Source organism: Oculina patagonica, chromosome 11 (assembly GCF_052425735.1).
Source record: "Oculina patagonica isolate OP01 chromosome 11, crgOcupat, whole genome shotgun sequence".
Classification (NCBI taxonomy): domain Eukaryota; kingdom Metazoa; phylum Cnidaria; class Anthozoa; order Scleractinia; family Oculinidae; genus Oculina; species Oculina patagonica.
The window spans coordinates 7,918,512-7,946,467 of record NC_135768.1 but is presented as its reverse complement, the minus strand read 5'-3'; the positions used below and the strand labels follow the sequence as shown (position 1 = coordinate 7,946,467).

The 27,956-nt window shown below is 38.4% G+C and overlaps 1 protein-coding gene across 5 annotated transcripts in view; it reads right to left on the bottom strand.

Moving 5' to 3' along the window:
• Positions 1 to 27,956, bottom strand: part of LOC144631038 (uncharacterized) — a 58,175-nt gene that overhangs the window by 2,197 nt on the left and 28,022 nt on the right. For 4 of the 5 annotated variants that reach the window (XM_078489401.1, XM_078489402.1, XM_078489400.1 and 1 more), the window contains 15 exons: positions 17,909 to 18,574; positions 13,791 to 16,442; positions 12,995 to 13,107; positions 12,586 to 12,641; positions 11,808 to 11,953; positions 10,941 to 11,258; positions 9,593 to 9,904; positions 8,289 to 8,594; positions 6,426 to 6,728; positions 5,453 to 5,755; positions 4,523 to 4,834; positions 3,291 to 3,754; positions 2,183 to 2,277; positions 1,155 to 1,311; positions 796 to 865 (listed from right to left, as the gene is read on the bottom strand). In XM_078489401.1, coding sequence (XP_078345527.1) covers positions 796 to 865; positions 1,155 to 1,311; positions 2,183 to 2,277; positions 3,291 to 3,754; positions 4,523 to 4,834; positions 5,453 to 5,755; positions 6,426 to 6,728; positions 8,289 to 8,594; positions 9,593 to 9,904; positions 10,941 to 11,258; positions 11,808 to 11,953; positions 12,586 to 12,641; positions 12,995 to 13,107; positions 13,791 to 16,442; positions 17,909 to 18,574 — 6,273 coding nt within the window. Of the gene's footprint in view, positions 1 to 795; positions 866 to 1,154; positions 1,312 to 2,182; positions 2,278 to 3,290; positions 3,755 to 4,522; positions 4,835 to 5,452; positions 5,756 to 6,425; positions 6,729 to 8,288; positions 8,595 to 9,592; positions 9,905 to 10,940; positions 11,259 to 11,807; positions 11,954 to 12,585; positions 12,642 to 12,994; positions 13,108 to 13,790; positions 16,443 to 17,904; positions 18,575 to 27,956 lie in introns of those variants that run through there. The other variant, XM_078489403.1, reaches the window with a different exon arrangement.

Sequence of the window (27,956 nt, the reverse complement as noted above, 5' to 3'; positions counted from 1 at the left end):
ATCGTGGCTTCTGGGGACGAGATTGCCAGCCAATCATCTTTGAGCGAAATAAACACTAAGCTTGTGCACAACTATTGCAAACCGCGGACTTTCAATCGGACTTGGCCAGTGTCCGCGTTCTTGGAGATGACCTAAAAGCTGGCTCTGAAAACGAGAATGGAGACAACTTATAATGTAGGGAACTAGAGTTGCCAAGTGTGACCGCGAAATTGTGCTACAAAAGCGATCCCTGTATAAGCCCTTTCATTATCAGAAAACAAAAAGTGTTGAAACATTGAACTTGCAAACCTCCACACCAAGTTGAATTTTAAATAATTATCCAGTTGTTATCTTAATGTCATAGTAGTAAAATTAAGACGCTGTCTATTCACGGCAAAAAAACTGCTTGTAGTTGCCCACCACACTATAGAAGGAGATATTCCAAGTCAAGACATAGTTAAATCAATGGAAAAATTACTATGCCAGTGTATGTACCTATAAACGGGTGTTATCATAAGTTAAGCTTTTTCTAATTGCAAAAGTTTAGCAGACTATTTCAAATTCTGTCCTTGTGGTTTGAAATAATAGCTAAAAACTAATTTCAGTTTGTTGTCCCTTCGACATTTCAGTTAAATTTTGTATCTTTTTATCTTGGTGTTCTAGGTACAGTTAGTGTACCGTCAAAGACGACTGGTAATAGTTTTAAAACTGTTATGATTAAAAATGCAACAAAATCGCCGTGATAATACCGCTTTTTAATTTTTAATTATTGGTAAATTAAAACTGACCAAGCAGTACAACTGCTCGGTTAATTACCATTTGGGTTGACTCGAGCATTTTTCCTGACAGCGATACGATATCCAGAGGAGTTCTGAATAGCAGCGATCTGAAAACACAGAGCAGACGTTATTTAAAGGAAGAGAGAGAGAGAGAGAGAGAGAGAGGGGGGGGGGGGGGGGGGATTAAATGATTTTTTTTTTAAAATGAATCTCGATAAGTTCGAGGAATCTGGTGTTACACCTCACACAGCATTCACATATTCCTAGTACTGGCTTTTCTCTATATTCTCCTTAACTGCCTGGGTGGCCATATATCGATAATGGTAAAGAGAACTGAGTTTCTGATCATTCAACAAGTTACGGAATACGTTGAATTCCGAAACCAATCTAACGTACCTTCGTTCCATATAAGGTTACTTCTTTGTCCAAGATCCTCGCGGTCAGCAGTGATGTCATGGTAGAATTAAAACACGTGACCATAACTAAGCCCAATAGGATCCAAGACAAACACACCAATCGACCAAATGGCGTTTTAGGGATTCGATCACCGTACCTATCGACAAAATATGAATATTTAACAATTATTCCACGAGCGCGCGTTGGATATGAGATGGTAGATAGCCAACGAGGCGCGTAGCAAGTGGAATAACTGTTTTATTAAAAACGCCCAAGAGAATTGCAATATTTGAGCTCTCCAGCTGTTTCGTTGACGCGTATCAGCTACCATATTTGTGGTCAATGGTATATGAGCTCACTCTAGGTTTCTCCTATTTACCGGCGATAAAGCGCGTTGTAGAAATTAATCAAAGGGGTATAAAATAAATAATTCTCTTTCTGGCTTGCTGGTATATTGGAGGATAATGCCCTTGGCAGAAAGGTAAATAGACGCGAGTGTTCTACTGAAAAATAGACTACTTGTAAAATTGTCACGAAACTGCATCCGGGACTGTAGTATATCCTTACTAGTGAGGGTATCGTTGACGTCATTTGCGGCCTTTGCACGGTTGTTTTGTTTAACTTTTACGTAACTTTTACGCAATAAAAAGAAAATTATACAGCGGCTTGACGATATGAAGCTAGAGCATATAGCCACTTCATGCTAAACAAAACCGAAGTTACACTCGCATCCAGTACCACGTGCATAGAAACTATCTTTCAGCATCCATCTTTCGAAGTGCTGTTTGAAAAAAAGCCAATAAAAACCGATGCATACCGGTGTTTGTTTCATGCAAATGATCCCACAAGTTTAGAAGGTCATGCTAGTGGGCTGTGATTGGTGGATTTCGATCCGCCTTGTTTGTTTAGCACGTCGAAAGATGGATGTCGAAAGCGCCTGAGCGGGTGCAAGCGACAACTTCTTGAGCTAATTAGTTCCGAAGGGTCTTTTTTGACCTCTTTTGTCTTTCTTTTTATGTCTTACTTACCCAAGAGTAGTCATGGACGCGAACGCCCACCACATCGCTTCCCAGCTTCCATGCAAAATGTTGCGAGGAAAATGGCGCTCGTTATATGCTGTTTCCTGTGGAAGTTAAAAAGGGAAAACGGTTAGTAAATATGTTAGTTAGAACGGGAAATGTACGGCTCTTGAAATACCGTATTTACTCGAATAAGCGCCGCGGCGCTTATTAAATTTTTCGCGCCTCAAGTGCGGCGCGTATTCGAGGGCGGCGCTTATTTGAGGGCTGAAGTGAGAAGTGGCGTTAGTTGTCCTGGCAAAGTTCAGGGCCTTCACAAAATTTACAGAACTACGTATTGTAAGAATGTAGATGGAAAAACTAATGGGCGAGCGGTAAAACAATCACCTTGAACCGCAAAACGTCGCTTTTGATGGGAAGAAATGTCCAGGTTTATTTAAGAGCGGCTTTGTAGTGCTGTTTTTAGTTTAACGGAATTATTTGAATAAGCTCCGCATCGGGACTGCGGCGCTTATTCGGGGGCGGCGCTTATTAACTTTTTTGTCCCAAATGCGGCGCTTATTCGAGGGCGGCGCTTATTCGGGGGCGGCGCTTATTCGAGTTAAAACGGTAGTAAGAAAGAAAAGATATGTATAACAGGGATTCTTATGGTTAAGTCAAATTACAAGCTACGTTAAAGGATAAACCTCTTCGGTTTGAAGGACGACGTAGGCCCTTTGCATGATCCTGTCACATGGTACAAAATCAGCCATGCCGGAACGCAAAACACGCAATGGGGCATTCAGAACAAAGCGACTCGCACCAGTCAAGCTTTACCTTCCCTTGTTTTAGATGTCCCATTGGGTAATTTGCGTCCCAGCATGGCTGATTGGCTGTTTTCACACTAGAGATGGACAAGTCGTCTTAGTGTGAAAAGGAGACGAACACAATTTTGGACGTACAAGTCGGCTAAATTTGTCCGTCGATTTGGCCGTCTAGGAAGACGGTTTTTAGAGGACGACTTGGCCATCTAGACCGACAAGTCGCCTAAAAGCCGTCTTAAATTCACACTAAAGAAAAATAAAGAATATAGTAGTAGTTTTTTAATGTATGCGCTATAAGCAAGCAAGAAACCTACCACAAACCACATGGCTAAACTAGACACCCACAGCATAGCAATTGACAGGAACAGTATAGGAAAACAAAACGCCAGCGACTTCAACAACAGAGTTGCAGCAGTGCCTTTTTCATCTCCGATGATGATCAGTGCTAATCCAGGTGACTGGACGAAAGGAACAAAACCATAATTATCAGAAAACCGCGTCTGATCCATGAAACCATACACAGGGAATTGCAGCTCGGTGTCTTCCTCAAAGTTTCTCTTGAACTGTACGAGCCCGGATTTCTTTGCGGGACGTTTTGAGGCAGTGTAGTCGAAGTCTACTCGAGTAGTCCCGTGCTCGGTGCAGTTTCCGCAGCAGGAATAAACAGATTCTTTTAAGATAGGCGTGATGATGCCGCTCTTGTTCGAGCCCGGGCTGTCCACGTAAGGCGGGTTGATCCACCAATTGGTGAAGACAGTACTATGGCAATTGCATGTTTCTGAAAGAAAACAAAAGATTTATTTTAGGTTTCTGTACATGTTATAAATATAGGATATTGACCAAGTATGAAAACAAAAATAAACACCATTTTTCTTGCGGGACATAGAATCCCGTGCTGGCAACAAAGGTTTATATCTAACAAATAAAAAAAAACATCCATGAACGCTTGGACTTTCGACCTACTACTAAGATGGGTAACTAGCGTGTGAGTTCTCCGAAATGCCTAGTTTTAAAAACGTTGTACTAAAGAAACAGTAATTTGTTACAGGGAAATACACCTTTTTAGTTACTTTTATTTTAGTTTAGTTTTAGTTACTTTTATTTTATTATTTGAAAGATAATTTTAGTTTACCTTCTAGAAAAGTGGCTTTAAGTGCCTATGAAGTAAAAAACATACTGCTTATTTCAAAGGCTATTTAAAAGTCGAGAAAAATGGCATTTTCCTTTTTGAAGTATCGTTTTTCGTTTTAGAGATATTCACGTTTTTGTATTATGCAAATGAGGAGAGTGATGACGTCATTAATTGTTCCACGAAAAGATAAGGCACTGCTTAATGAAAACGTTTAACACTGCCGCGTGCGCTTCTCCGAGAGTCGATCTTCCCAGTCTTCCAATACATTAAAGCTTTATAGAATTATCTTGTTTGGTCCGTATTTGGAAAACATTAGTGTCGTTTTTTCGAGTTTATGGACCGTGCCATAAATAGGCTATGCCACATATTTCGGAATTACATGACACTAAATTTAATAACATTGAGTTAAATTACCTGCTTTGATAGGTTTGCTTTTAACACCATCTCCTTTGATCGTAAATGCCAGGACTTCAATCTCATATCTTGTAAACGCATTCAACTTGTCAAGAACAACGGACAGGTTCGAACTTCCAACTTTCATTACACTAGCTTCCAGCTCCTCCTCGAGTGCCTCGTTTGCTATGGCTATGGCTTTGTATAACACTTTGTAACCGCGCAATATACCATGGACGTAGAATTTATCGGGGATTGGGTTCCATCGCACCACGATTTTTGTGGGGCTTGTTTTGTTCAATGCACGAACACTGACGGGGGACTGACTGGGAGCTAGTGAAAAAAAAAAGAGAGAAGTGGATGACTTTGTAAGACATGCGACTATTTCAAGGCTCTGTGAACACTTTTCTGCCTTTATAGATATGGCTACAAGCATCGTAAGCACAGACAACACTGGCGGTGCTAAGGTTGACTTCCAGACCAAGGTCTTGAGACCTAGTATTCCTCATGAATAAGACGCCCTCTCCCCCCTCCCCCAGAAAGAAAGCCTCTCCAATTTTGATGTTAAGCTGACAGAATATAAATCAGTCGGCTTAAACATTTAAATAAAGCTCTTTTTAATGAACTGATGTAATTTCTCATGAATGTAACTGTGGAGCTCGTATTGTATTTGTATGCAATTACAATAGGCTGGGAGACTTTTAAAACGAGAGTTTTACCATACGATAGTCTTCTATGAACCGAAAATAACTCTTAGACGCAAACTGTCTTTAAAAATATGAGTCGAAGCATTGTTGAAAAAAAATCATGTCTGATGATTAGCCCTTCTTCCTCTCCCCCCATAACCACCCCTATTATGGAAATACCAACGGGAAAGCCTCTCAAATAATAATGACAAGTACCAAAATAAATTTTGGAATTTAACGAGAGACATAACAGAAAAGATCTTACTGAATTCATCTGTTGACACCTCCACTTCCTTGCTAACAGCACCTTCACCAGCGGCAGTGAAACCAAGAATCTGTATTTTATATTTGGTGTAAATCCACAGATCTTTCAAGTGGACGGAACTTTCGTCTGGGGCAATTTCTCTCGTCTCGTACGTGTCACGTGATTCGTTGAATCGCCAAAAGAGCACTCTGAAGCCCAATAGGATTCCATGAACAAAGTCACGTGGTATGTCTTTCCATTCTACCAGAAGGCTGGTGTGGCTTGTGTTCCGAGCCTTCAAGGTTATCACAGGTTTACTGGGAACTGAAAAAAAAAACAGCGATTACCTTAATTTTAACACTGGTTATCATATTAATTTAAGAAGATAGGGACAGATGTCAAAAGTAATTATATTACAACATTTTTCGTTTCTCAGACACGACCATTATCTAAGAAACGTACGTGAATTAGTTTTAACTCCCTTGAAAATACCAAAGTTGTTAAAAACCTAACTTGATTTTTTTCCAATCTAACGTTAACTAAGTTAGAGCCATCATCAATTAACAGGCTTCTCATGGATGTCGTGAGGTTAAATCTTTTCTAAACGAACGTAAAACAACCAAAAATGACAAAAAAAAATCCGAACGCTACTCATTTTAGTTTTAACTCTTCTGGGTTAGAATGATTTTCAATTGAGCGTCATAAAACCAAAACCAAAGTAAACGCTTTTGTCAATCACAAAGGACACAGTCAATCAAGTGAGCCAGTCAAAACTTGAAGCAAATGCATGCATACGGCGTGAAGCGCGGGGAAATAATGAGTCACGATTTGTTTTGGGTTTACTTCTGATTGGATGAGATAGTGGCGCGAGGTTTTTTAAACCAATCACTGAGCGTAGTAATGCAAAACCAAAGCAAACGCGAATTACGTTCGACACTCGAGTAAAAATCGCCCCCAAAATACTAAGTCATCAAAACTTAGTTTCATGACTTACCATCCTCACTAGTCCTAATCTCTAGCGGTCTTGGAGGGTGAGGGCCCAGTCCTTTGCTAGTGTACCCAGCCACTTTAATGACATACCAAGTGAATTTCTTCAAGTTCGAAAGTGTCGTTGACGATCTGGTGCTATCAACGGTTTTATGTTTAACCTCTTGATACGACTTTTCTGGAAAATAAGAAATCCTATAACCTAGAAGAATTCCATTTCTGTGCTGTTTCGGAATATGCTGCCATTCCACGAACAGGGATGTTGAACTTTGGTCGAAACCAGTAACATTGGCAGGGTAGGCGTCTGGCTCTGGTAGGAATAATCACATGAATTTAATGAGTTACTTCATGGAATAACAAGGTAGGGGTTGTTCATGATTTCTCTAATTAAATATAGTAAAACCTCTTTGTGATAATTTTGGAACGAAGCAATGAAATCGATTGGCTGTTCTGACGCGCTTACGTGCATTTTGACACGATTCAGGATTTAAAGGATTTTATTGGATACTTTTTCATCTGTATTGAAAACGTCAATGTGAGATTAAGAAACAATTTTTCAACAGAAACGATTACGACACTTGCTCTCGCTTTCAATAGTACTTCCCGTTCCCTTTTATCTGACCTAATTCTACAAGCAGCACCTATTTAATTTCGGAATGGCGAATTTCACCATTCGTCTCACTTTCACCAGTTCCGGCCGAGAGGAATTTTAACAAATGCTCCAATTGCAATGTATACCTTGCGTGATTTAGGGGGTAACACTAAATCTTTTGTTAAAGCGGTAGATACAATAGTAAGAATACAATACTAACAGAACACATTAAAATACATAACTCACGTATCAAGCAATGGTCTATTGTTGTGTTTCAACTTTTTGGATTAAGCACTAAACAATAGTCCCTTTGTTCTTGGTTGCGCTAAGGGACTTTGGTCGAAGCTAACCGGAAAAGCTCGTGACTAATCGCAAGATTGTCGGTATGACAATTAAGCTACACTGGGGGAGTAGGTAGCGTCAAATTTGTACTCGTCAGGACAGGTTTCCGCGCCTGAAACTAACCAACGCTATGAACGTGAAATTAAACCACGTATAACTTATTATTCATACTTATAAAGACGCGAATCAATGCTTCAAAATGAGAACTTATTAAACTTTTGATTCATACTTATGAAGATACGAACCGACGCTTTGAACATGAACTCTCGCTTTACTTTTTGTTTATACTTGTGAAGACACAAACCGACGCTTTGAACTCAAACTCTTGTTAAGATTTTATTCACACTTGTGAAGAAACGAACCGACGCTTAGAACTCGAAACTTTTAGTCGCACTTGCGAAGACGCGAACTCACGCTTTGAACTCAAACTCTTGTTAAGATTTTATTCACACTTGTGAAGAAACAAACCGACGCTTTGAACTCGAAACCTTGCTCGAAACTTTCAGTCACACTTGCAAAGACGCGAACTCACGCTTTGAACTCAAACTCTTGTTAAGATTTTATTCAGACTTGTGAAGAAACAAACCGACGCTTTGAACCCGAAACCTTGCTCGAAACTTTTGGTCGCACTTGCGAAGACGCGAACTCGCGCTTTGAACTCAAACCTTTGTTAAGATGTTATTCACACTTGTGAAGAAACAAACCGACGCTTTGAGCTCGAAACCTTGCTCGAAACTTTTGGTCGCATTTGCGAAGACGCGAGTTTACCGAGTTTACCAAGAACAAATTGCTAGATGCTTACTAAATCGCTTAAAACATGGTGTGACCTGTGACGTAACGCCTGCATTGCAAGGCAGATCTAGACTTGTACATACAAACCATACTTTTACTCTTAAATAACACAAATCATGTCAAGAAAAAACACAATTATCTTACTGTCTTCAGCGGTCATAACCTCCACACATTTGCTTTCAACTCCACTTCCTTTGCTGGTAAACCCCTCAACAGATACCATATACTTTGTGAACTTGCGCAAATTGGCGATGACCGCAGATGTCGTGTTCTGATTAACAACAGATTCATTCCATTTTCGATTGTTCCCGAGGTTCATCGCTGTGAAAGACACTTTGTAGCCAAGAAGAATTCCGTGTACGAAGCGGGGAGGAATTGGGTTCCAACGGACTTCAATGCTTGTGGATGTGAGATTATGGCCTGTTACATTTGCTGGAGGCTTACTGGGAACTAAAGATATAAAACAGAGAATAAGAATTGCAACAATTTCCATTAGTGGAATCAAAGTTCTTATAAAGGTGTTGTAGGATTTTTCTTGCTGTTTTATCAGTCTATACCCAAAATGACTTTGACTTTTAATCATTTTTTGCCGACGATTTTCTATAACATTAGCAGTCTACATTAAGGAGAAAGGCGGCATTGGCGATTTTTTGAGCTCGCAAAACTTGATAGCCTAGCTTATTAGCCGACCAAAAGTAAACCGACATCAAAAAGTAAAGTTTGATAAAATACAGTGTGAACTGAATACAATGAGATGTGAGCGAATACCTGAACAAATCAACAGAACACAAGAGCTAGATAATAAAGGTGGAAAATATAATGATTTGTTGCGAAAACTCAGCCAGTTAATTTGCTGGACAAAAACGAGTTATTTAATGAAAAATGCCTCCACGTAAATTATTTTTAATTTTTTTTTTATCAGGAGACATAATCAGATTGTGGTTCCTGGTTTAATATAGCGTGTTTATAGCGTGTTCACATTTTCAGATTGTCAGAACTCTGTGTGCTAAGTAACCAGTAAAATACGTGTAGCTAGAAAATTGCAGAATTTCTTTGGCACCATAATAAGACGGCAACAAGAATGATGGAAGAATTGTCAGGAAGGAGCTTTTCGTGGGCGCGAGAGTTGTATTAGCTCGGGATCGAATAGAATCGCCGCCATGTTGGATGAAGAAATGTGGGCGGAGAGCGGGTTCAGCCCCACCCCTACTCCCTGGGACGCTTTTTTCCTCTCTCCCCAAGCCTGTCCCGAGTTCGAATCCAAGATGGCACTCGTCCGATCAAAATGTGCTCGGTCGCTGAAATACGCCTGGATTGTGGGCTAGCTATTCTGCTGTTATTTTTAGTGTACATTTGCTACTCTAGGGGAAAGGGGAAGAAGAGTTCCGCTCTCCATCCATCTATACCAACTGTTTCTGTCTCTGCTTTAAAAACTGACGTTTCCTTACCGTCCTCTTTTGTCCGGGCGAACACTGCTTCCGACAATGGCCCATCACCTTTAACAGTAAAAGCACTCACTTGTATCCGGTAAGATGTAAACTTCAGAAGGCCTTTTACCAACGTCGAGGTGTCAGTCGGTCCAGTCGGGTGAATGCCCTTACTGACGTCACCATATCCCTCGGGATCCAAATTAATGTAGTGTATGTTGTATCCAAGTAAAATTCCATGGACTAAGTGTTCGGGAATAGGAGACCATTCAACATAGATAGTTGTGCTGCTTCTGTTGCTGGCTTTAACACTTGACGGCGGTGAACTCGGTTCTACAAGGGAAAATAACGAAAAATATGTTATATCATTCAGACATTTTTAAAAGGTCTTAAGGAGGCGCCTTAAACAGATTTTTCATTATCTGGGAAGCGGACGTGCGACAAGTTAACTTTTTCGAACATCACCTTTTGCTTGCATTACGAGACAACTGTACCATTCGCCAATTTAGAAACGAGAAGAAATCTGGGGCGAGTCTCATCTCGCATTTGTTTGTGGGGACCGTTACTGGGGACAATACGTACACTCATGTTTTGTTTTGTTTCCAGCAACGATCCCATAAGTGACAGCAAAATGATTATTGCCCCAGTTTTCTTCTAGTTTTTACAAGGCGAATGTCTGGAGAGTTTCCGTTAATTTTGGGGCCACAATCTTGGTATTAGAGACACTTGTAAGGACCTACTGCAATTGTTCATGCATGATCACCATATAGAAAATTAATTTTTGTCACAATTTAGCCACATTAAAGGTCCTACTTTGTTAAGAAAATAGAACAGAGTAAAAGACCCTACTTTTAATTATGATTCGGTAATTTTTGTTGCTATAGTGACCGAATGAAACTGGGTGGGTAATGACCAAGCTCGCTACGAGTCTTCGACCTGTGTATGGAAGAATATGGGTTTCCGTCTGAAACTCCAGTCAGGTACTTTCTTTGCACCATGCTCATGACATAGCAGAGTTCCCGCAGGCAGAGCCCCATGCCTAAGAAAATTTGGTACACGCATCAAGCTGAACAATTTGGTTCTGACGTCAGCATACGCCCGCCCGGCCGGCCGTATAGACACTGGGGTAGGGAAGTCCAAAGACAAAAGTTTATTGCGCGATGTTCACTTTGTTAGTTGAATGAAGCGGAAGGAAAAGCGGGCGAGACACAATTTTCTTGGCCGCTTATTTACGACAATGGAAACATGATTGTAAAGTTTAACAAGAAAATAAATAACTGGGGGGCTCCGCTTTTAGGCTTGCGTAAATCTTTATATTACGGTTGCATTCAAGGTAGAATACCCAAACAATGAGTCATTCTACACTTACTATCTTCATCTGTACTTGCTATGATCGGCATACTATCCACTCCAACACCTCGGCGATTTATTCCTGCCATTCTAAAAATATATTTTGTGAACTTCTCCAGCCCGGTTACGTTATGTGAAAGCTTCTCTCCGTCGATAACAGTCTGCCATGAACCTTTAATTTTTAGTGCTACGTCGTTGCCTTCTGCTTCGAAGTATGTTACTCTGTATTCTAGAATGTGGCCATTTGTAAAGTGCAACGGAATAGGTAGCCATGTCAGAAGAATTGAGGTTGAGCTTGTGTTAACAGCGGTGATGTTCCTTGGCGCCATCACAGGGACTGCAGTTGTAAGTTAATGAGAGAAAATTGTGATTCACTATGCATGCACAGATTGATTTAAAGAACCTATTAGAAACGCTTAACATCTTTATAGTGCTTGCAACGTTAGTGTGGACCGTTTTGATTTGACTCTCAGTTATCTCTCTCGCAGAGCTACATGACGAGGGACGCCCAAAGACTTCTTAGCTGGAAACTGCTGGATCACATCCCGCCAAGAATTGTTTTTTTAATCACTTCCAGCTGGAATAGGTACGAAAATGCATCCTCCCGACGAAGTAATTAGTTATTTATAAGTTATTTTTAACAGCTTAGTACGTTTCATTTCGATTAAAATATAAATGCGTTCTAGGGGTAAAATGGTAAGACTGCTCTCCGCACTCCGCACTCCGCAGTAAAACAGTTTAAAGTTCGGACACTCTTTTAGCTTTTTAGACAGAAAAAAATATTAATAGCGAAGTGAATCTTTTGAATCACTAGCCTGCGAACGTAGACGTATTTCCGGCTCTCGTTTCTCTCTATCACGTATCACGTATGTCACGTATCACTTACCGTCTGGTGAGGTGAGATTTAAGGGTGAAACTGGAAGCGTCTCTTCTATTTTGCCATCCATAATGATAGCATCTTGAAGTCGAGTGATTCCTTGATAGTAACGGTGAAGTAAGCTAACAGAGAAGTCGGCAATGACGCTTCCCTGTCTTGAAGAGATAAAATATAAGATGGAAAAAATCGGAGGAAGCTAAACAAAGATGGTGAACTGAAACAAGAACGGTCCGATCCATTGATGGATGGAAAAACGGATGACTGGATAGATGTATCGGTGGACGAATGGGGCATACGGCCCACTGAGATACGTGACAGAAATAACCGTGTTTAAACCGGGACTGTGTCACGGATTTTAGCTAAATTTAGGCATGGGAGAATGACCATCAAATTCAAGTGAAGGAACATTCCAATAACACAGTAAACACAAAAGAAGGCATGAATGGCCAAAAGTGACGAAGATTGGAAACGGATTGCGATACGAGTTTTTCCAATATTGTTAGGCTGGTTTGCTTTTATCTTTAAAAGTTTAACGCCCAGGAGACAAATTTGGTTTTATTGAAGCTCTGGTTTTGTCATTTAGATCCACAGAAGTAATTCCTTTGCAAACATTAGGATTCATAGCGAGTATACGACAAAACAGTATAAAATAAACTTCACTCAGCCGTGACACAGTCCCTTAAAATTACTACGAAAACACCGCAATAAAATAATTACAAGATTCATGTGTGCTTCCCATTAACCGAGGAACCAAGCGTAATTAAAAAAAACTAATTTTACTTCTTACCTAAACGAGAAATTCGTCACAGCGGATACTGCATTCTCTCCCATGATGTCTCTAACCTGGCAAAGAAAGGAACTCGTTTACTGTGCATTAAACGGGAAAATCAGCCAATCGCTGATTGCCCTTTCACAGAAGCCCCAGAAGCCAGATGGCAATTTTTCAAGCTGTTTTGAACGGAGTGCAATCATGGCATGAATACGATGTCAAATAATTACCTTTAATTTTGATTCCTAAATTATTCGGAGTCGCGGGTGTACTAAGCAATGGTCAACAAGACATTTTACTTATCAAACGCGTGGGGATTAAATACTGTCAGAGTTTCATTAATTTGTCCGTAAAACCGAGTAATAGCCCGTGAGAAATTTAATGAAATGAAAAATAGACACAATGTTTTCCTGATTGATTTCCTCACCCCAGACTGGATTTTCAGGATAAGCCGGTTCCTCTTTTGGCTGTTTTTTCCAGATGCCAGACTTGCATCCCATTCTTCTGATGTTAAGTTCACTGTGACTTTGAACACAATATCTGCGGAATGAAAAGCTTTGATTTTGTTTGGTTCTTAGAGTATCATCTGGAATAGGTCTCTATGTTATGCAACTGATTAAAAAATTCCTGTGTTTTTAAATACAAAATAAGTTAAATTCAAATAATACTCTCTGGATTGTCAAACCATTTTGGTGCTCATGATTCTAAATGGGCCTTTAACTACGCATCATACACCACGTGCTATATTGCTATAAATATATTTTAAACATTGTTTTAAATATTAGTTCAAAGCTAATGCACTTATTGCAAAAAACCTTGTTTAGTAAAGTTGAATGAATAAATAACTTTAGAGCGATTTTTACTTGAGTTTCCAAAGTAATTCGCGTTTTCTTTGGTTTTGAATAGTTGAAAGTCTCGCATCACTTTCTCAACCAAACAAAACCAAACTAAAATATATCGTGACTCGCTCACACACGTTTTCCCGTGCTTCGTACTGGCTGCATGTATTTGCTTTGAGTTTTGATTGGTTCACTGGATTGTTTGAGTTTTTTATGATTTGCCAGAGTGATTCCTTTGGTTTTGGTTTTACCACACTCAATCAAATTTCGCTTTATATAAGTTTTGGAGTATTTAGTTAACTTTGCCAACTGTGGACACGCTAAAGCTTTAAGTTTTGTTTGATTTGCATAGACCTCCCAATATCACGTGACCGAACAACCTACCTGGGCATTTCTGAGTATTGCATTCGATAGACTCCATACTTGAACCCAGACTGCTACAATCCCGTCCACCGTGGGCAGGTGGCGGATTGGTGCAATTTCGTCTTCTAATCAGCATACCTCCGCCACAAGTGCGCGTGCAAGAGTCGAATCCAGTCCACTCGCTGTATCCACCATGGATGGGACACGGGAATGTGTTGCACGACTTCACGTCCGTCGCGGGACCAAGACGCGAGCAATTTCGCCCACCATGTTTCGGCGCAGGATTGTTGCATTGCCGAGATCGTTTCTGCTTGCCTCCATTACATGATTGCGTACATTCAGTGAAGTTCGACCACTCACTGAACCCACCATCGATGGGACACGGTCTCAAGTAGCACTGCTGGACATTGATGTCCGAACCTAGCCTGCTGCAGTTTTGACCGCCAAACTGAGGCGTTGGATTAGAGCACTGCCTCGTTCTTCGAGAAGTACCATTGCCACAGCTTTTGGAACATTCGCTGAACTCAGACCATGATGTATAACCGCCGTCTATTGGACATGGATGCTCATTGCACGTTTTTACTTGCCTCGCGGGTCCGATATTAGAACAATTTGTACCCCCATGTTGTGGCTCAGGGTTCGTGCAATTTCTTGTTCTATACATAGTACCGATGCCACATGATAGTGTGCATTGTGTGAAAGTTCCCCACTGGGTGTACCCACCGTCGATAGGACAAGGAAAAACGTTACAAGGCTGGATGTCTATTGACGGTCCTAATGAAGAGCAATTATTACCGTTGTGGCGGGGTTCAGGATTTGTACAGTTTCTGGATCGCGTCATTGTACCATTTCCGCAACTTTTGCTACAGCTACTAAAGGACGACCACGTAGAATAGTTACCATGAATTGGGCAAGGATGTGAATTGCAGCTTCGCACCTCTTTAGACGGACCGAAAAGAATGCAATTTCTACCACCGTGTTTTGGTGTCGGATTTGAACATTCTCGTGTTCTTACCATTGAACCATTACCGCAACTTTTGCTACAGATGCTAAAATTTGACCAAGACGAAAAGTTTCCATGAATTGGACACGGGAATACATTGCAACTGCGCACTTCTTTTGAAGGCCCTATTGGAGAACAGTTTCTGCCGCCATGTCTTGGAGCAGGATTTGTACAATTTCGAGTTCTTGTCTTTGTTCCATTTCCGCAACTTTTACTACAGACACTGAAGATTGACCACGACGAAAAATTACCGTGGACTGGACAAGGAAATAAGTAACAACTCCTTACTTGTTTTGCAGGGCCCAAGGAAGAACAATCTTTGCCGCCATGCTTTGGCTTAGGGCTAGAACAATTTCTCGTTCTTTCTATGGTACCATTACCACAAGTTTTGCTACAAGTACTAAAATTGGACCACGATGAGTAATTCCCATCAATCGGACATGGGAAAACATTGCAGTCTCTAACTTCTATCGCTGGTCCTAGCAAAGAACAATCCTTTCCATTTAATGTGGGGGCAGGATTGGTGCAATTTCGCATTCTCGTCATTGTGCCATTTGCACACGTTTTAGTACAGGCACTAAACGTTGACCACGGTGAATAATTTCCATCTATAGGACACGGGTCCACATTACACACTTTAATTTCAATTGCGTTCCCTATGCAATCTTCTCCACCATGCCTGGGAATTGGATTAGTGCAGTATCTTGTTCTGTTTCTTATACCAACTCCGCATGACCTGGTGCACTCACTGAACTTCGTCCACTCGGTGAATCCACCGTGTATCGGACACAACCGACGCAGAACACAACTCTGTACATCACCAGCGGCACCAAGATGCGTACAATCACTTCCCCCGTATTTAGGCTTTGGATTGGAACAAAAACGCCATCTTTTTCTTTTCCCTATCCCACACGTTCTAGAGCAAAGGCTAAATTTCGTCCACTGCGTGTAACCGCCATTTATTGGACAATGACGAGTATTACATTGCTGCATTTCTATATGTGGTCCCAAACTCGAACAACCTCTTCCACCGTGCTTCGGTTCGGGGTTAGTACAATTTCTAGTTCTATGTTTTGCACCACTTCCGCACGATTTGGTACATTCGCTAAATACTGTCCATTCACTAAAGCCACCGTGAATGGGGCAAAAATTCGTGTTACAAATTTCAATTTCTATATTTGATCCTAAATGTGAACAATTCCTTCCGCCATGCCTGGGTTGTGGATTGAAACAACTTCGAGTTCTTTGCCTTGTTCCATTTCCGCAAGAGACCGTACATTGAGAAAACTCTGTCCATTTACTATAACCTCCGTTTATAGGACAGGGTTGTGTGTTGCATTCTTTTATTTCAATTGCTGATCCTAAACTGGAACAATCTCTTCCTCCGTGGCTAGGCTTGGGATTTGTACAATTTCGTGTCCGTTTTTTGACTCCATTGCCACAACTCTTGCTACAGTTGCTAAAAGCGGACCATTCTGAATAATTTCCATGTATGGGACACTCCGTTAGAAAACACGACTTAGTTTCTTCAGAAGCTCCAAGACTAGAACAGTCCTGACCACGATTTTTCGGTGAGGGATTGGAACAGTTTCTTGTACGTTTCATCGTTCCATTACCGCATGATACTGAACACGGGCTGAATTCAGACCACTCGCTGTAGTTTCCGTTCACTGTAAGACAGAATAGATTTTAGACATAAACGAGCGCACCTTAATCGCATCTAATTTAAGGTCAGATAACTACCTTAGAAATGGTGCAAGGTGTTTAAGTATGGAAAAAAACATTTAAAGTCAACTCTCGCCTTGTGGATACTTCGCTATTACGGACACCTCGCTATTACGGACACCTCGTTATTACGGACACCTCGTTTTTACGGACAGGAGTTGAAGTCCCAGTGAAGAATTGCTGAAAAAAAACTCTTACTACTACGGACTTCCTCTATTATATGGACACAAAATTGTGGTCCCGAAGGTGCACGTTATAGGGGGAGTTGACTGTATTTCAACCTCTGGATTTACAGACTGTATTTATAAGCGCTAAAATGCTACATTTTCTTGTGTGTACTTGCTATGATTTTGTCCCTGCAACTTTTCCCAACGTGTTTTAGCACCTGTGAATTAGTAGCACTGTGCAAACCCAATGTCGGTAACGAGCGAGTTATATTTGCTATATCGGATGACTTAGGCAAAAGGGTAAGGAGCGCGTCACCCACATAAAAAAACGTACCACTTTCTAGAGCAGGCCTAGTCTACAGATGTCATAGAATATTAAAATAAGCGAAATGTAGCGAAGCAGCCCTTCCTAATAGCAGGGGTAGAATTAACGTTAAACTGACGGAGTCTCAACAGTATATTAAATCGTTTAGGACGAGACACTGATAAACCTTTTCGAGAATTGAAAAAGCTGCATAACCGGTGGTGAATCGTCAAAACGTAACCGAAAATTATTCAAGGACATCGTACGTTTCCTGTGCCATACTTTCCAATCTTAACAATTTGGTTTATTATTAACTCTGTGATGTTTTCCTACGTTGGTTAAGTGTTGTTTTGAGATTTCCTCTGATGTGGAGGTAGTTGTATACTAGAATATTGTGGCATATAACTATATTTAAAACTGCTTTCATAGCGAAGCTTAATAGATTTAAACAGATTTATACAGCGCTCCGATGTTTAATTATTTTAACGGGGTTTTGGTCTTATATAAATATGAATTAGGGGGTTTTAGAATATAGTAAACTTTACGTCAAGGGGACTCACTTTACAAATACCAAATCAATAAAATGTGCTAAGCCTCGGTTTATAGCACTGGTGAAATAATTTTTCGGGTTGAACGGGTTTGTACCGTTAATAAAGAAGAAATTAAAATTCATGAGAAGGAAAGCTCAGCAGTGGTCTATTCAGAATTTCATGGTGAACGAAAAATCGTTTTGGTTACCCTTTCACCTGCCTTACAACCCATCTACACATTTTGAATGCACAAAAGTTAACTTTCATCAGCCTCATGTTGGCAGCTTACAATTATTAACACCTTAACTTGCGCAAATTGAAAACTGCGTGTAAAGTTTTTGTCAACAACCCAAGTTTATTTGGATTTAATTTTCATTATGTTGATGAACGAAACAAAAGGACTCACCAACCTGACCGAATGCTGAACACCTTGCACAGTATGTCGTCAGACACCGTGCGATTCCAAATGGCAAATTCGTCAATCACCAACCTCATGTTTTTCTTCTTAGCATGGCTTGCTCCTAAAATCAGCCGTGATGCTTTATCGTCTTCTATAGGTGTAGCGCTTTCACTTTCGTTCACAACCTTGACTAGGGTGCAATTTAAGTAAATCCTCAAATTACTAGTGTTGTTGTCCCATTTAAGTGCGATGTGATTCCAATCGTCGTTGTCCCAGTCCTGCATCCAGTTATATTTTCGATGTAAGGTGTTGACACTAAAACCGATCTTCTTTTTTTGACTCCTTCGCGTCCAAAGGGTAAAGCCCCGAGAATAACGGTGCTGCCCCAACTGTAGAATAATATCGTTTCCTTCAAAGCGCGGAATCTTCATCCAGAACGCGATGGTAAAACCAGAACGGCATGTCGAGGGCCTGTTGAGACATGAACTCGGTAAAACGCCAAAATCCACATACGATTTATTTCCTGATAGTTCCAGAGCTGAACCAACCAGGCCAGAAACAGTATTGAAGCCTCCACCAATTCGACCATCGTTAGAACCCGTGTAGTCGGCGACAGTTCTGTTAGAGACATCTTCGAAAGGCCAATAATGTACTGTGTTCCTGTACCATTCGGTAGCTTTAAGAGAAAATAACGAAAACAACAGTTTAAGTGATGATAAGATTTTCATGTCGGATAGACTAGCAACCCTACCAGCGAGACGCTCTAAGATAAGCTTTTCAACACTCAGAGTTAAATTATTTAAAGTCACAACCCTATTGTCATGCTAACAAGACTGATTGCTGTAACAGAAGTACGTCAGCGGGTTTAGATGGAACGGAAATTTTTCTCTAAAGCCGTTTTTCTATATCGTTCTAGCAATAATATTTTACTTTGCTATCTAGCCGAATTTAAAATCGCCGCCTTCAATCGGCCAAAACAAACTAAGACAATTTTACAACTGTAGGTTATGAAAATCTCTTTTAATTTTGCTTTTTCTGTTATTTAAATTTTTAACAATGTTCGGACTGCAGGTGTAAAAAATGCATATAAAATATACAAAGTGAACGCGCTAAATGAGGGCGACCTTTTTCATTTAAAAACTCAGATTGTTGACACATTTTCTTCACTTTAACGTATGTTGAAATCATCAGCATTTTTTTGAACTATAAATTAAAGTCTATTAGTGAAAAAGATATTTGCAATCACTAACATGGCAATGCGAGGATATGGAATGCAACGACCCCCTAAGTAGAAAACCTATGGTTTCGCTTTAGTTTATACGGAAGTTTACGGTTTTCCGGTTTGTTTTGGCGCGAAAGGAAAATTAAACAAAGGACTGAAAATTTCCTCCTATTTTATTAATGATTTGTTGTATATAGTGGCCGGTAATTCGGTTCAAAAAAAAGGCACACTTTATTCCATGAGATTTAAATAAAAATGAGATAAAAATTCATCATTTCCTTTCAAAATCGCAACAATTGCCGTAAATTAAAATAAATAAAATGAAAGATTGATCGAATTTTGGATCATACTGAGCGCAAACCATACATATACCAATATAACGGATTTAAAGCCCAACTAAAGAATTTAATATGGAGTTCTACCAGCGTGACTTGATAAATTTTCTTTTTTGGTACGAAACGCCCCACGAACTAGATATAAATCATCGCTTTATTAGCGAATATTATTAATCATTTAGTGACGATTTTTTGCTTTAAAGCTCAATGTAACTGTGGAACTCGACAAATTATAGAACACCAGGTAAAAATACCACAGTCGATCGATCAAACCTTTACAGTCACACTACGCTTAAAATGTTAAGAAAAAGTTATATATTTTTTTGCTTCTTCGTATTAAGCGAAAAAAGGCAACCCGTTTTTCGCTTAGTGTTTTTACTTTCACGTGAAAGCAAAGGCCAATAAGTTGCTAATTAAGAAAATGCTGTATTTGTTTTCATGTGTTTCAGACAGACCGAAAAAATCATAACATGTAAAAATTCACAGGGGGCCATGCTGCTTTCAAAAAATTGTATATAAACGGGTTTTCAAGAAAGATCTTAAAAGTTTTGCTTTTGAGTATTGAGCGAAAAAAAAGGCAACTCGTTATTTGCTTGGTGCTTTTACTTCAGGGGGAAAACAAAGGCGAATAAATAGCTAATTAAACAAATGCTGTTTTCATTTTCAAAACATATTCTGATCATGTATTTTACACAGAATGAACAAATTATAATATGTAAGAAATCATTGGGGGTAATGCTGTTGCCAAAAAAAGACCAAAAAACTAAATTAACAAGTTTTCTAGAAAGATCTTAAAAAAATGTAAAACGTTGGTTTTACGATTTTAATGTTTCAGTAAACGCTAACAAGGATGTAAAAATATTATGGGGAAACAAATCTATTTAGCTCGATAAAAATGCGAATTTATTATAAGTCCGAAAGAAATTTCTAGAAATTTGAATATGAACGAAATATTTCTGCACTAAAACAAATAAAAATGTTGCTGGAAATGTTGGTTATTCCGAACAAAAAAAGAACAGGATATAAGTTAGCAAACTCATTGGGGGTCAGTGTTGTTCAGAAAATAATAATCAAAAAGAATTTTAATAATAACAAATTTTCTTGACGAATCTTTGAAGATTTAAATTTACTGAAATTGGCCGGAAAACTTGGCAAGCTTTGGGTTAACTAGATGTTGTTTTAGAAAACATTACCGAGAAAATAAAAATATTACGAGAAAACTGAGCTACATTTAATTAATTTAGGCGTACGTTATATCATTATTAAATAAAAGTTTGCCAGAAATTTATAACATTCAAATGCTAATGAAACAACGCTGTAAAATAACAAATAAAAATATCGTAGAAAATTTTGAAAAATTATTTTAAAGGGTCAGAATGCTATCGTGGCCGGAAAAAAAAAAAAATTAATTAACTTGACATAAAACTCAGTAGTGCATTTTGAGTTTACAAAAATATATACAGCATGATTGATGGATTTTGTAATTTCTGATATTGAACATAAGTAAAAAGAGCGGAATCATGTTTCGCTAAAGAAAACAAAAAGGTAACTAATCCATTTTAAATAATGCATTTTATTATATATATAGCGAGACTTTTAAGCAATAAACCTTGGAAACAGAATTCTATATTTGCTATATTTCACAGGTGAAAAAAGCGATACGTCCAATCAGCTTCGCGTATAGCTTTCTTCACATGTGAAAAATATAACCAATCAGCATCTAGAGTAGTACGACTTAACCAATCACAGCGCGAGAATTCAAATGGTTTCCAACGAGGTTGAGAAAGCGAGCGGCAAGTTTGCTCTCGGCGGCAGTTTATGCTTAAAACATAGTTACACGTTTTGTTTCTTTACAAAACTTTGCCTTTTAAGAACTTAATGGAAATGCAAGCCAACAGAAACACGCTAAGCAAAACCTAAAGAATACGGCAGTGATAAAAATCACTCTTCAAAGGCGAAGTGAAGACAGGCGAAGGCAAAGTGTCGATAAGTGAAAGCGAATAGAAGACAAGACTTTCATCGGAACTTACAACACATCCGCGGACTTTCTAAGAATATTCAGGCACTCTTGGGATCGTCTTGGTAAAGTAAATTGTATTTTTTAATTGGATTTACTTCGTAATTATTGTTTAATTAACCGACTCTTCGTGTTGTCACAATTTGTTCAAAATTCGCCAGTTGATTCGCCAGTAGTTCATTCGCTTGTGACGAACTTTTCTCGATGCGATACGAAGTTTTGCTTTTAACATAAATGTAACGCATTGTGTTTATTTAAATAAAGTTCTAGTCTAGGAGAGTTTGTCGCCAGTAATTTTTTCTTTTTATATTATTGAAATAGCGAATTCGCTTGTAAAGCTATGTGCATTTGCAGCTTTGTTTTCTCGCGCCGTTAACTGTTGTATGCTAAAGGTTATAAACTGGAAAAATCGACGTAAAGTGCTCAATGGTTGAATTCTCGTTACATATATAATAAACAAATTACAGCATAGAAAGTGCTTTGTACGGATTTTTATTCACTCGTTGCAAAACTTTGGAAAACTCACTCGTTCGCTACGCTCACTCGTTCGTTTTCCAAAGTCTTGCAACTCGTGAATATAAATCCGTACGGCGCACTTTCTATGAAGAATCTATATGTTCCTACCATGTTTTTCTATTTTCTGTAACAGTAATGAAAGAAAATGATTTTTTTAATTTTGTTTTCATCTTGAAGTTATTTTTAAGAAGTCAAGAAAAACTACAGAAATGCATTAGAAAAAAAGCAAAAGTTGTTATAAGAGTTTATAGTCGCGTTATTGTCGCCGAAAAATGTATTTGGAGAAAAGATGTACATCTGTTGATAAAAATTGGAACAGGTACAAAAAGTTTTAATAAAACTTTCGCATTCCCTTTGTCTTGTGATTATATTAAGGATTCATGAATACTTGTTTACTTTTGTTTAAAAAAAAAAAACAAACTCAAGATTATACGATTTTACAGGTACAAAAGGTAAAACCTTCGCATTCCCTTTGTGTTGTGATTGTATTAAAATTTCATGAATACTTGTTCGCTTTTGTAAAACACGCGATTATACCATTTCTTGGGCGTCTTAGATAGGGCTGCACCATGAAACTCGTATTATCTCTCAAGGGATTTTCTGTTACCCGAATGTATCGGTACGGGGTAGGAGAGGGGTGAAGGAGAGGGGGAAGGGTGGTGTAAGGGGATGTAAACGCGACTGGGGGCCCTTCTTTTTGTACCGATATCTCAGATTGAAAGTAATATTAAAATATTTTCTGAATAATTTTTCCTCTAAAGAAAACGAAGAAAAATATTTGTGGCAAAATTTGAGTTATATTTATGTACAATGCTGTAGGAAAAATGCGCAACAAAATGTACAAAGCACAGTGGAAAGCGCACTTCTCTTTAAAATATGACTGATATACGTTAAATCCTATTGTCAAGAGAAATAGTATAAATTTAAGCTAATTAAAGCTTTCTAAAATTGCTTCACTTATAGTACCAAGATTTAATAAGTATGAAGTCACCAATACCTTAAGAAAAGTTATAAAATTATGTTAAACATTTACGGGAGTCTAGTGGTATTCTGAAAAGCCGCGACAAAGGCGTCTGAATCTGATTGGCTGTTGAAAAACTTGTTCGTTTCACCACAATCACCGGCGCACGCGTACAATCAAACCGGAACCAGGATTTCCTGGTTCCGGTTTGGATTCGTCCAGAGCCGTTGAGGGTAGGAACGTTATGTATGGGGAACTATTATGTCCCCAATATAGTAATTAGCACTATACTCTACTTGCTCAGTATCTTGATGTACTTTATACACTGAGTTTCCCGACCGCTGGTCAAGGGGAACGCAGGCTCTGGGAACGAGATTGCTTTAAAAGTATCTTGCGTGCATGCGCATGATGACAAAAGGGGTACTTTGAAAGGTTTTCTCCATAAACGATATTGAACACGGGTGCGGTTATAATATTGGTTTTTGCTTCGTTTGGCTTCCTGTTTACGACACTTTCTATTCGGCGTTATATTCGCTTTTTCATCATTTTCCTTTAAAGCAAGCCAACTACGTCAGAGCCTGGAGACTGAATTTTTCAAGGAATCCGCTTCAATATCCTACAAAAACAACCTTTTTGACCCATTGTAGGTTTTTATCACTTAAAATGGATTTTGGGGTAGTTAAGTACATTGTCCGAAAGTCCGAAAGAAATTTCTAGAAATTTGAATATGAACGAAATATTCTGCACGAAAACAAATAAAAAAAGAACAGGAAATAACATAGAAAACTCATTGAGGGTCAACGTTGTTCAAAAAATAACCCCCAAAAAGGATTACAATATTAACAAATTTTAATCACGAAATTTTGAAGTATTTAATTTACTGAAATTGGCAAGCTTTGGGTTAACTAGATGTTGTTTTAGAAAACATTACCCAGAAATTAAAAATATTACGAGAAAACTTAGCTACATTTAATTAATTTAGGCGTACGTTATATAATTATTAAATGGAAGTTTGCCACAAATTTATAACATTCAAATGATAATGAAACAACGCTGTACAAGAACAAATGAAAATATCGCAGAACATTTTTGAAAATTTATTTTTAAGAGTCAGAATGCTATCGTGGCAGGAAAAAAAAGAAAAAAATAATTAAACATTAAACTCAGTAGTGCATTATGAGTTTACAAAAATATATACAGCATGATGGATGGATTTTGTAATTTCTGAAATTAAACATAAGTAAAAAGAACGGGATCATGTTTCGCTAAAGAAAACAAAAATGGGTAACTAATAAATCTTAAATAATGCAGTGTACTGCACAAAATGTTGACGGTATAAAAGCCATGTTCCATGTTTATTTTTTTTTATTTTCTGTAATAATAATAACAGAAAACGATTTTTTTATTATGTGTTCATCATGAAGTTATTTTTAAGAAGTGAAGAAAAACTACAGAAATGCATTACAAAAATGCACAAGTTCTTATAAGAGTTTATAGTCGCGTAATGCATTTTACACGATGTTTCTCGCCGAAAAATATATTTGGAGAAACGATATGCATCTGTTGATAAAATTGGATCAGGTACAAACGATTTTAATAAAACCTTCGCCTTCCCTTTGTCTTGTGATTATATTAAAGGTTCATGAATACTTGTTTTCTTTCGTTAAAAAAAAAAAAAAAACTCACGATAATACCATTTCTTGGATGTAATGGAGAGGGTTGCACCATGAAACTCATATTATCTCGGAATGGATTTTTTGTTACCCGAATGTATCGGGACAGGGCGGGGAAGAGAGGGGTGAAAAAGGGGGAGAAGGGAGGTGTAAGGGGATAATAATAATAATGAAAAGTAAACGCGACAGAAGGCCTTCGTTTTGTACGAATATCACAGATATGAAAATAAACATTAAAGAGTTATCTGGATGGTGTTTTCATCTTAAAGAAAACGAAGTAGAATATTTGTGACAAAATTTGCGTTATTTATGTACACTGCTGAAAGAAAAATGTGCAACAAAACGTACAAGTACAGTCGAAAGACGCACATGGTTATAAAGTATACCTAATATACCTAATATCCTATTGTGAAGAGAAATTGTATGAATTTAAGCTTATTAAAGCTTTCTAAAATTTCTTCACTTTATAATACTACTCCATAATATAAGTTCCAAGATTAATTAAGCATGAAGTTATGAAAAGTTGCGGGTTAAACATTTACGGGTGTCTTCTTTTAAAGTATCTTGCGTGCATGCACATGATGGCAAAAACGGTAATTTGAACGTTTTTCTCCATTAACGATATTGAACAACGGTGCAGATATAATATTGGCTTTTGCTTCGTTTGGCTTCCTGTTTACTTTTATTCGGTGTTATAGTCGCTTTTTCATCATTTTCCCTTAAAAGAAATTACGTCAGAGCCTTGAGACTGAATTTTTAAGGAATCCGCTTCAATATCCTACAAAACAACCTTTCTGACCCATTGTAGGTTTTTATTACTTCTTATTGTTCTTGTTATTAAAACTTAAAATAAACTTTTGTTATGAGATCTGAACGGATTTGGGGGGTAGTTGCGTACAAATGCACAAAACGACTAATTTAGTTATGTCGGCAAAACTCCTTAAATCCTTCTTGCGAAGAAACGTACACAAACAAAATCGACTATTCGCAATGCATATGTCAACGAGGCCATTGCTGCATACGTCAAAAACATGATGATTTGCAACATCTAAAATAATATTCTACACAAGAAAACATCAGGGAAGCAGTCATTGCTCTGAAGACCCTAGACATGATACTACTGGTCTGTGATCCAACCGAATAATTAACAATTATTGGTCGAGGTTGGGCAGGATATATATCGTGGTGTAATTCTTCAGTAGCGAGCAGTTCAATTATTTTGCTAGGTGGAAGGCTGAGAAAAATACCTCCTCGCGATAATCTCCTCTCCACTGTTAAAACAAAGCAACGGCCACCCAATCCCCCCCTAATCACTAGCACTAATCGATCAGCCACTGCATATAAATGAAATAAAGGTAAAATTAACTTCGAAGTTTGTTTTGCCGAAATAAAGCATTATCATCTTATCGCTTCTTGACTAAAAGTTTTGGCTGCACTTTTAATAGGAAGTTGTTGACAGGTTCAAGGTTGCTACGTGCTATCCAGGGAGATAAGTTTAGCACCTTTTTAATCATTTCAGTTCGAAATAATTAATTTCCCTTATTAAATTCATCTGCGTATGCGTTATTTTAAATGTTATTTCTGAGGATGAGAAATTTTTTTGATGCAAAATCTCCTATTTTGTGATTCTTATTTAAATCATTTGCCTGCTTGCTAAGGAATGGATTGATATTGCAAAAGGAAAATTCTGCGTCGAGCCTTTGAGTCTTCAAAGAAACCTAACGAGGATCGTAAGTGCATGATAAACAACAAAAACTGATTAGTTCCTACAAAATATTTTGAACGTATTCAGTTACAATAAAGGGTCCGTCAGAATCTTTTATTGATGTTATTAAAGGATAATCTTGCCATAACGTTTTGCTTTTACTTGAATTCACTTCAAACATTATGCCCGCACACATATTACCTTGAAAACTAATATTTTAGAATGATTACGTTTGAGTTTCTGCAATTACATTTTGGTTCTATTTACTTAATCCTGTGACCAAATTCTGCACCTGTGCCTTTGAAAATTTGCCTCGGCAAACGAGTTGCGTTTAATTTGTGATTAGTGATCTTTTTTCTTCTTTTGCAATCGCAAACAGCCTTACATTTTCTTCAGTTTTTAGCATTAACTCAGGGGCGGATCCAGGGGGGGGATTGGGTGGCTAGCCACCCCCCTTGATCCACCAGAAAAATGAAAATAAACATATTGAAATAGAAATAAGGACAATGTCCATCCACCTTTCATAGTCAGGCGGCCGTTCAAAGTTAAGAAAGGCCATTTTTCCAAAATAGGAGATTTTCGACAGCCTGTTTTACGAACTTCTGGCTTAATGCAACAAAACATTAGATTTCTTTTAGCTTTAGATTTTTCTTAGCTTTAGCTTTCAAGGGTTGTTTTAGCCTTGCTGGAATGATTTTCTTCTTCATTTACATCTTTTTTAGCGAGTTTTCTTACCGTTTCTTCGCATCGAAGCGATTTCACAAGCAAGCAAAGTCGCCAAAAGTGGCCCCTGGCTATTTTGCCAGGTGCTAAAAATTTCCACGCACGTGGATGAGCAAAAAAAAAAGCAGATCTGTTCTTTCCTGTAAGTTCGTAGCCTGTCAACTTTAAATTTCAATCACTGTTCATTTCATAACTGAGAACTAGATTTTTTCTCTGGAATATAACTAAGTTGAGGGAAAAAATATGGTTTCAGTGGTTTAGTAACTTATTTGACAGCTGTATAAAGCTGCTCAGAATCGCAGATATCACGTCTAATAGGCTTGAACTTTTCAAAATTTTCTGAGGGGGCATGCCCTCAGACCCCTCTAGGGGCAGGGAGCCTACGGCTCCATGAAATATGGGCCTCAGACTCAAAATAATTTGCACTCCCACTTTCAAAAAATTGCCTAAAAGCTTGAACCCCCCCCCCCCCCCATAAAAAAAACTGGGGCTTGAACAATATAGTAAACAAAAATATTGGTAAACAGCCACCCCCCTTTGAAAAATCCTGGATCCGCCCCTGTAACTCGGGTCGAAATTCCCTCGTGTCTATTTAAATTGCACCGAATATTAATATTTTCTGAACTATCAGCTTCAACTGACTTGCGTGATCGTAACATGGTAGTTTTTTTCTAGGGCTTTCTTTGAACGGGTTCATATTGACCACGAATTCCAACTCATTCGATTTGTTTCCATGAAGACGGGCCCTATTTTTAGAGCGTTTCCGACTTGATTGTGTAAACAAGCTCATTGCTGTAATACTGAACAAAATGGCAATACAACTTTACAATAAATGTATATCAAAAGTGTTAATTCAGGATCATGCTTGCTAAGCACTTGGGTCGTATGCTCGAGAACACTGTTATT